Here is a 9,760-nt window from a genome sequence, read left to right on the forward strand (position 1 = left end):
ATGAACAGGAGCAATACAGGCCTGTGCTGCTTCCATGAACCTCTGTCAGACCTCAGTGATTCCAAATGGATTCCTCCCTCAGGGTAAGTGAATAGGAACATGGCACAGAAACAGTCAGTTGATGCACTGAAAGGTACAGACAGTGGTTCTGACCTCAGAATGGAACAATGTCTCTGCCTTAGATCTACCAGCAAAGTACCTCAGATCTACAACTTTGAGGAGGATTAGGATCATAGTAGTGTAGTGCCAGTACAGCCAAATCTTCCCATTCCCCCCAGAACTAGTGCATGAAGAGAATCCTGTAGTCCATAGGGGAATACATGTGTGCATTTACACCAGCTTGGTTTCTGCTGTGCTGCTGGAGAAAATGTTTCTAACGTTGCTACACCACTAACTGAGAAGAATTGAGAACTCAGAACAGTTTATTGATGAAAAATGCAAGTGCAGCACACATCTATATAAAACTAACTGCTCATCAGCTGAGAACTTTGGTCTTAAAATGGAGACTTTTAATGGTGTTAAAAAGGAGTTCCTCTCTGTTAACAGCAAATGGAAGTTTTCATTGGGAATCAGCTGACACCTAGTGGCAAAGCAGGAGCTGAGCTGGGGAAGGGTTCAGCTCTCTTCTGATAATTCATTACCTCTTCTCTGCTGGTAAGCCAACCTAAAATCTTCTCCAAGCATGTTAATGTCATTTTCGTCTTTGAGTATCCCCTGCAGTAACAGGAAAGAAACACACATTAGAAGGGAAAACAAAGTAGAGAGATTTCTATGGATCTCTGCAATTTTCCATCAAGAGAATGGATAGTTTGTATCCATAATACCGTTGTTACCTTTTAAAACAAACCTGAAACTCAAGCCTGAAAGGCATCACAGAACTTGAACAGATGGGTTATAAAGTGGTGTACCTGGTGCTAACCTAGAGCCACTCCTTTTGTTCTGCACACACAAGCACTACCAGAAGACAACACTGAGCTGCATTCTCTTTCTCACAGAAGTGGTAACACCCAGCACAGCAGGTGCAGCTTTAGTAAAAATCAAGAAACTGCAGTGAAAAGAGGCCTTGGCTGGGCTGGGGCTCTGTCTTCCCTTTAGCTGTGTTGAATTAGCTCCTACAAAAGAATAACTTGGGAAATAAACTGATACTGGACAACTTAATCAAAAACTATTTTTTGGGGGGAAGGGAAGCGGGGGAACCCAGAAATCTAAATTTACAATTAATTCTAAATTAATTTTACAGCTAAAAATATGTATGTCCCACAGAGCATACCTTGCAGCATTTAGAAAAGGAAAAAATACAAACTGCATTTATATTGGAAAGTTTCAAATTCGGTAGCACTTTCCTGTTGAACCATTTTGAGTGAAGTAACGTGATGTAGGAGCACCCAAGGCAGACACAGTGAACAAAGTAGGACATCATTTGTGGCACATGGGTGAGCCTTGGACACTGACATTGCCAAGGCTTCCTACAACAGCAAATTCAAACCAGAAAAGTATATTCAAAATGTTTTCAATATGAGTTATCATTTAATCTACATTAAAGAACAACTCACTCCAGATGTTACAAATTCCTGCACCAATTATCATATTAATGTTTGAATAAAAATTATACTCTGTTCTATTTACATTTTCCAGAATTGCAGAATTTCTTTAACTAGTGGGATAATTCTCTCCCTACTCTAAATGTAGTTTTACATCCCTATGGCAGCTCTGTTCATTTGTGTACTGTCAGGAGATCTTTCCAATTATGAAGCATAATACAAAATAAATGGTAGTTTATTCCTATTGCAATAACTGCTTCCATCCTTTTAACTTTTAAAAACCCAGGGATGAACAGAGTGAGCTCTGAAATGCTTCTGTAAGCACTGCAGTTCCTTGCACTGCTGCAGAGGGGAGGCCTTGCCTCCATGTTAACTTGGAATACTTGGCAGACCAGCCAAAATTTCTCCCAAAACCCTAGCTGAGAAATGTGGTGGAAACAGGGTGTAAGATGTGGTGGACCCCCTTCTAGCTAGAAAAGCCCTGCTGTAGAACTCAGGTTTCACATTCCAAGCACTGGATGTGCTTTCAGCAAGTCCTGCACAAGGCATCAATGCTGCCAGGGAGCCCAAAGAGCATTTCTGTAAAGAGCTTCCCAACTCAAAAAGTAAGAGGTGAGTGCAGGTGAGCTGACACAATAATGACACCCACTGACTTCAGGAATTTACACAGTTCTGCAACTTCACCTTGAACTGTCCAAGAGAAAAGTGATTTACAGGACAGACACAAAGCATTTACAAGACACCTCACTTACTCGAGGCAGATAACCCAGCAGTTTCCAGGCGTGCTCTTTCAGGAGTTTCTGCCTCTCCTCTTCAACAATTGCACGGATGCTTTCTTGTCTTCTCTTCTCTAACTCTCTTTCTTCAACTTCACGCTCCTACAGTAAACAAGTTTTCCTAAGTTCAGTTTGTGAACACTTTAGTTTAAACTGTGTATGTTTGGCAACTGGAAAACAATCTCAGACAAAAGAGAGGACTGAATGGCAGGACCTGGGGCAAGTCTGCTCTCCAAGTGTTTGCCCTTTTGAAAGCAGATTAAGTGTCCAGTTCTGCCTTTCTGGCTCTCAGACAAGTTAGTCTGTTCCTGTCCTACTGCTCTAATCCCAGAAAAAGAGCAATAGGCATGAATTCTCATGCTGATGACTAGAAATCACAAATCACATTACATATGTGATTTATACCCCATAAACAAGGTCTGAAAACTGCAGTATAGGATTCCATGACCTGTTTTCAGCTTACACCTTTTCTTCCTCAGATCAGAATTCAAGAGACTTAACCTAAAAGCAAGGCTGGGACTTCCCCTCCTCACACAGTGCAGCTGACCAGGGACAGGGAACTGGCCAGCAGTTGTTCCACTGCTCCCATGGCTCCTGAGGAGGTATTTGCAGAGCATGTCAGGTACACAGGGGTCCAGGCGTGTTGTTGACCCCAGCCTCTCAAGCTACAAAAAAAGTTGGCTCTAAAAACTTTTTCTTGTCATCAAACTAAAGCAAAGGCCTCCTTCCCCACACACATTTGTCTACAACTCCCCTGTCACCTTTCCCTAGTGACAGCAGCCCTCAGGACAGCACAAGTGTTCCCACACTGAAACACTGTGGCTCAAACCAAAGGCGTGTGTGAAACTCTTACTTTGTCTGCAATGAACTGTCTGCGACGGTCTTCCAGGATTTCTTCCACAGCCTTTTTGTGCTCCAGCTGCCTCATCCTGCGTTTCTGAGCGTTCAGCTCCTCGATCCGATCCTCCTCTGCCAGCCTGGCCAGCATCTGCTGGCGGAAGGCTTCCTCCTCCTCCCGCAGAGCTCGTTGTGCTGCTGCCTTCATAGCAAACTGCTCTTCATAGGTTTGCCTTAACTCCAGGCGCTGCCTTATTCTCTTTTCAATTTCTGCCTGTAAAGGGAATTCAGTAAAATGCTGTGTTACTGAACAGACTTTGAAAAATCACCATCATCAGCCAATCTACTGGATTTTTCTTGGAATGAATTTACTGTAGCTGTCAACTTCTAGCATAACTAACTGGAGCAACCATTCCATATCTGACAGGGTTCTCCAGTATTAATCAGTTTAGCAAATGTCACAAGACTCTCAAAATTCAGTCCAAAACAAAAGGAGGTATTTTTTTTTCCCCTACTAGCATGAAGTGACTCAACAAGAGAACCACTTTGGTATCTCGACCTGTGCTACATTTTGTCACCCACAGCAAGTTAAGACAGAGTGTGGGCAGGCCCACAGGAAAAGCAAATAGACATGCAGAAAAAAAGCAGTTAATTAACCTCCTTAGCTTAAACCTGAACTTGAAAGCTACTCCCTCACAAGATAAATAAATGTATAAAGGGGTATAAGAGTATTCAAAACCTTCACTTGTCTTCCTGGTTGAAAATAAAACATAAATACATTAGGAATGGAAAAGGAAACTCAAAGGACAGAATTTTCTCTCCAAAACCTAAACTAATATACAAAGTGCTTGTCTGATTAAGAACATTTAGGAAATAGTGCTGGAAATTAATACTTTGTGCCAGAACAGAATTGAAAACAATTCAAATTCATTTAATACTCCTAAAACCATGTCAGAATTAAGCCTTTTGCTTTGAGACAGCTAATAGTTCAAAATGGGCTCAAGGAGTCCCTCAAAACCATCCCAAAGTCACAAATAACACTGTAGACTTAGCAAATCCAAAGTGTGAAATAAAACCCTTCATCTACCTGCCAGCACTTACCATCTCCTTCTTCCTTTCCATCTCCTCTTGTTCTTCCAGATACAGCTCTTGGCGGATTTGTTCCTGTTCTTGACGCTTCTGTTGTTCTCTTTCCATAGTCTCAGCAACCTGTTACAAGAAGAAAAGGTTTTTAAATGAAAGACAAAAACATACAACAATTTTTTCTACTATTTCGATTTTTAATACCATGTTTTGAACTTTCTGTTTTTTCTCCTCAGTGTCTCGAACTTTAGCCATCCAATCATCTTCTCTTTGTCGCTGCATGTTGGCAAACTCCATAATTTTCCTATTTTCTTCTTCCATCTCTTCCTTTTTCTTTCTCCTCCACATAGCTTGTTCTTTTATATATTCTTCAATATATGTCTGAGTTTCTCTCACTTTATCTAACTTTCGTTGTTTTTCTCTGTAGAAGATGGAAAAAAAATGTTCAAATAGTTTACTGTTACTGTAGAGTAACATTAAACTGACCTCACCATTAATATATCCCAGAGACTAAGATTTAAATGACTCTCCTTAAACAGTCAGCTAGAAACTAGACACCTAAATTTAAAATACCTATTACTGAGCTGCTCCAAGAAGGGAATCTCATGTCTAACATCTTTCAGGAGTGCACACTGTTCACACAGGTTCTCACTAATACTGCATTTTACACACACTCCATCGAAGAGAAAGAAGAGAAAGAAGTCCACACAATCCCAAAATAAACTTTTTATTTACACTAAACTCTCTCTCACACACCCCCACACACCACTCTGCCCTCAGAAACCTCCTTCCCTGTCCCAGTCCATAAGGCAGGGAAACAGAGGTGGCAAAAGGTGGCAGGGTAGGGACACGAGACTGACTGGAGCATTCTGATGTTTCAACAGGAAAATTCACCCAGGTCAGTCTCCTGTCAGCAAAATGTTGCCAAGGAAAACTAAAATGGGCCTTAGTCTCTATGGAATAGATGCATACAAGTCAGCTTCCTATACAGAATGATAGAAGTTGTTTTGTTTTAAATTAACAAATAATAAAAGTTCAAAGTAACTAACATTTGGTCTTCTTCATAGATCTTTCTTACAATCTCATCAATCATGAGTTTCTCTCTCAGAAACTCTTCATAGGCCTTCTGCTTCTTCCTCTCCTGTTCCTCAAGCTGTTTGTCCAGTTCCTGATGGTACATTATCTTCTCCTGGTTGCGCCTCATTTCTGCAGCAAGTTCTTCTTGCATTAACCTGTCGTGCTCTTCCTTCATCTCTTGGGCTATTTCATCCTCCCATTTCTGGGGGGAAAAACCAAAGCAAGATTCCTTTTTACTCCCACTTCTACAACACGTAGTGAAAAAGTACACAGCATGGAAAGGAATTGTGCTGCATTACCAGAAAGGAAGGTTTTCCACCTCAATCCATAAATATAGAGCCTTAACATGCTTAACAGCTTAATGCAGTCAGTGGTACCCTTGAAGGGAAGCCTCAGGATCTAACTTGAGGAGCAGTAAAAGTGCAGCCTTGAGCACCAGTGGGACTTGCTCACATCAGCAAAACGACTGGAATGAGGTTGGACTGCAGAGAATATCCTCCCTACAGCATGTTCTTTACCTGCCTACACTAAACTCTGCATAAGACATTAACATAACCAGAATCACCTGCCTGATCACCAATATTATTCTGTACATCAATAAAAATTCACAATTCTTTCTGAAGTTATCCAGATACCTGTTTAACAATAGTAAATGTTTTCAACAGCTGGACTCTGAGGTAAGGATTCACCACGGTAAGCATTAAGCACTTACTGTACAAAGGGCACCTAGTTTTAACTTGGATAAATACTACAAATCTAGCAAAATAACAGCTACAAGCAGTCATACAGCTTAATTCATTACTCCTTTCATTGAAATGGCAAAGTAAACCTTTTTCTTCTACCTAGTTATTACTGGTTAATTAATCCTCCATAGTACAAAAGGTATTTTCAATAACACTGAATGCCTAACCATTATTTTAGCTAAAAAGGTCAGCTTCAAAGGAAAAATTTTCAGCACAATTCATACAAAGAGTTGCAGGACTTGGGTGCTGGGATTCACTATGGAGCTAATTACCAGTTTCTCATCGTAAAAAGCTTTTTTTTCAGCCATCTGTGCATCTCGTTCTTTATTCATATAGGCATATTTTAGCTTTCTTTCTAACTCTCGAAGTTCAAGACTGGAAAGGGAAAAAAAAAAATTTATCCTATCACAAGGAGGTAAGTACCGAGGGGGACAAAATTAAATTTCCATCACTGTTAAACACAATTTAAAAAAACCCAACCATACTTCAGGGGAAACCCTGATGAAAAATATTCCTCTAGTTAAAGGGTAGAAAAAGAAAAACAATTAATTTAAAAACAAGAGTTACCTATATTTCTACACATCTATCAACAGTTCTGCACACTTCTCATCTAACTATATAAGTACAGGTATACAGACATACACATGTGCTCACAGATATGCCTGAGAGCATGTAACATATATGACATATATATATATATATACACATAAATATGTGTGCAAAATGAAAACTTCGTGGATCAGAGTTTTTTCTCTTATTGAGAAAAAATTTGCCTAACATTAACTTTTATCATACCTTGACCTCAAAATAACTATCCCTTCCAGGTCCTACTCATTTCCGATTCTGCTACAACTTCCCCAAACCATGGTACCAGTTTGATACAGCCCGGAGGTTTCTGAAGCGATACCTGTTGGCTCTGACTTGCTGCCTGAGCTTCTCGTCCTTCATCTTCTCGAGGTCCCTCCTGGCCATCTCCGCCGCCAGCTTCTGCTCTCGCTCCAGCTGCAGCGCCCTCTGCTTTCTGTTCTCCTCTGCCTAATCAGAACAAACCGCCCCGTAACAACTCTCAGCACAGACATTCGGGAGGCAGGGACTGTGCACTTAAAGGCTACACCAGTCAGCAAACGCTTGCTAAAGCAGAAAGCCTTTGGCGGGTGAAGGCAAAGCCAGATGAACGCCCGTCCTTGGCCTCCCCGAGCGCGGCTCCGGCGCCGCCCCCGCTGCTCTTACCGCCCGCAGCGCCTCATCCAGCCGCCGCTCCCGCTCCAGCTCGGCCCGCAGCCGGGCGGCCCGTTTGTTCCACTCCCGCTCCTCGGACGCCTGCGGGCGACAAGGGAAAGGCTCGCCATCCCGCTCGCTCCCCATCCCGTTCCCGCTCCCCGTTCCCGTCCCGCTCTCACCATCCCGCCGCCGTTGCCGTGGTAACGCGCGGCGCTGCCGGAGAACGGGTTCAACTTCCGGGGTGAATCGCCTCCGCTGATTGGCCCAGAGGGCGACGCGACCTGCACGTGACTCGAGGTGGGCGTGGCCAGAGACGCATGACGTCACCGCGAGACCTTTAGAAGTTGATATTTAAGAGCATTTCTTGAATCGTTAAATTAATGCACTTGACTCACCTATAATACCCACAAGTCCCAGGTGGCGGCGTTTAGTTAAGAACTGCTCTCCTTCCTCACTGTTACGGTGGGGCCCCAACAGGTGTGGGAGGTACAGGCACAGGCAGAACATCAACCATGGACATGAACCACAAACCTCACCAGAACAGATCACTGTACACGATTCTGTAACGGTGCTTGGCACACAGTGTGCTTTATTCAAACCTGGATAACCCAACCAGCAAAACCCAGCCCTTAATTTTTCTAGAGGGAGACCTTGCCTGGATAACAACTGTTCACTCCAGAGTTTCTCTGGACTGACTCTGCCCCAGGAAAGAAACCAACACTGAGGCCTCCAATTCCCCAAACTCTGCCCACCCACTTTCCTCAACTTTATTTTCCTTCCTACATGGTTATGTGAAACTAAAGACATTTAAGCTTACTTAAAGCAGTATTTCAAATTCATTACTGTCACCTGCTTCATAAAATTAATTTAAATTCATGAATCTTAAGAGAAGAACATCTCTGAGAATTAGGTAAAAAATCTGCTTGTTTGTATTGATGCAGTGTGATGTGCCTGTATCTTATATATGTGGGATAAGTACACTCATTATTTTAAACCAGTTCCTGATCTTTTACAAGTTTTCCCAAATTGGTGGAATTCTTTCTGATGTGTTGGTTACTCTTTGCCCTTTTAATGAGAAAAGTGTTTTCCCACAAGGGGGAGTAAATTACAGGAGACCAAGCCTTTAATGAGATGATACAAGCAGAGAGAGAGGAGTTAGGAAAAGATCATAAACTTTCCCTACTTGTTCTTTCCAAGTGGTGTTACCACTACAGCTCTCTTCCTTAGGAAAAAAAAATAAATTCAACAGTTTCTTCAACAGCAGGCAAGGAAACACATAAATGTCAAAAACCCCTATACCCCAATGGTTCCAAGGTGTTGACTGAGAAAGAAGGAAGCTTTTAACTACTCTGGCACAGCAGTGACTTTCAGTGCTCAAGGTCTGGAGGTGGCAAGGCTGGGTGGGATAAAGGTGCAAAAGATGCTTTTGTGCCCTTTCTCCCCAGTAAACAGCTCTGTGCCTCACTGGAAATAAATGGAATTTTCTTTCTTACCAAACAAAAGAACAAAATCAAGTCCACTCACTTCACTTCTGGAAATAACAGCAAACAGCCTTCAGCTGTAAAATTCCATCTCTGCTTGCATGATGTGCTCATTTTGGAACAGCAACACTCTAAAATGAGAGCACAAGCACACCTTGGTTCAGTCTCCAGGACAGCAAGGCACTCAGACAGAAAAGTGGGACTAAAAATGCTTGAACAAAATACATACCAGAGACCAAGGAGTCAGTTCACAGAAAATTAAGAGATGGCTTGTATTTGCATATAAACTATTTGTGAGCAGTGTACCTTTCACAGAAGAGACAGAACACAGAATAATATCCAGAAAGATTCCCAGTGGAAAAATATGTTGAGGTTTTTTCTAGTCCTTGGAACCTCATTGTTCTTTAATTTCCTGTATATTCTACATTTTCTGCAGCGTGCTTAAAATACAAAACAGAAAAAAAAATGCAACCAGAGAATTCTTTTATCCTCGACACCTTATGGCAGTTTGTGGTCAGAAACTCTTACCTTTAATGCCCTGATGGTTTTCTCCAACACAAATTAAGCCCCAGGGACAGCTCAGGAAATATACTGTGCCTGCAGATTTCCAAAGAAAGGGAAGTAACCTTTCAGCACATACAGTCAGCCCATGTAGAGAACAGGGAGGGGAAAATACTCAAAAAACTTAATAGAAACATCCAATATACCCTTACCCTGTTCTCCCATTAAATTGAATACTTTGAGAGGGAAAACAATAATTTCCCTCAATTCAGATGCAACTGCTGGTCTCATCTCTTCTTGAGAGCTCCTCCAGGAACTGCAGGCTTCTGTCCTAAAGTTGGGGCATCTGTTTTTTGGGGGGTTTTTTTGCCTTCTCCCACCCTCCATCCTGCCAGAACTTCCCTTTTTTCAGTTTGCACCCACTGCCCTCTCAGACTCTGACTGTGCTCCTCGGCAAAGAGCCCGGCTCAGTCCTCCTGGTGCCCTCCCCACAGCAAAGA

At 42.2% G+C, this 9,760-nt stretch overlaps 1 protein-coding gene across 1 annotated transcript; it reads right to left on the reverse strand.

Annotated features, from left to right (window-relative positions):
• Positions 1-404: 404 nt before the first annotated feature.
• Positions 405-7,526, reverse strand: MNS1 (meiosis specific nuclear structural 1). Its single transcript, XM_027644215.1, has 10 exons — positions 7,458-7,526; positions 7,288-7,377; positions 6,965-7,092; positions 6,330-6,432; positions 5,287-5,516; positions 4,442-4,658; positions 4,256-4,363; positions 3,171-3,428; positions 2,294-2,419; positions 405-714 (listed from the first exon to the last, which is right to left on the reverse strand). The coding sequence occupies exons 1-10, from the start codon at positions 7,458-7,460 to the stop codon at positions 616-618; spliced, it is 1,362 nt and encodes a 453-aa protein (XP_027500016.1). The 5' UTR covers positions 7,461-7,526; the 3' UTR covers positions 405-615.
• Positions 7,527-9,760: the final 2,234 nt, after the last annotated feature.

The sequence above is a fragment of the Corapipo altera genome, unplaced genomic scaffold, assembly GCF_003945725.1.
Source record: "Corapipo altera isolate COAL_440 unplaced genomic scaffold, ASM394572v1 50, whole genome shotgun sequence".
Lineage (NCBI taxonomy): Eukaryota > Metazoa > Chordata > Aves > Passeriformes > Pipridae > Corapipo > Corapipo altera.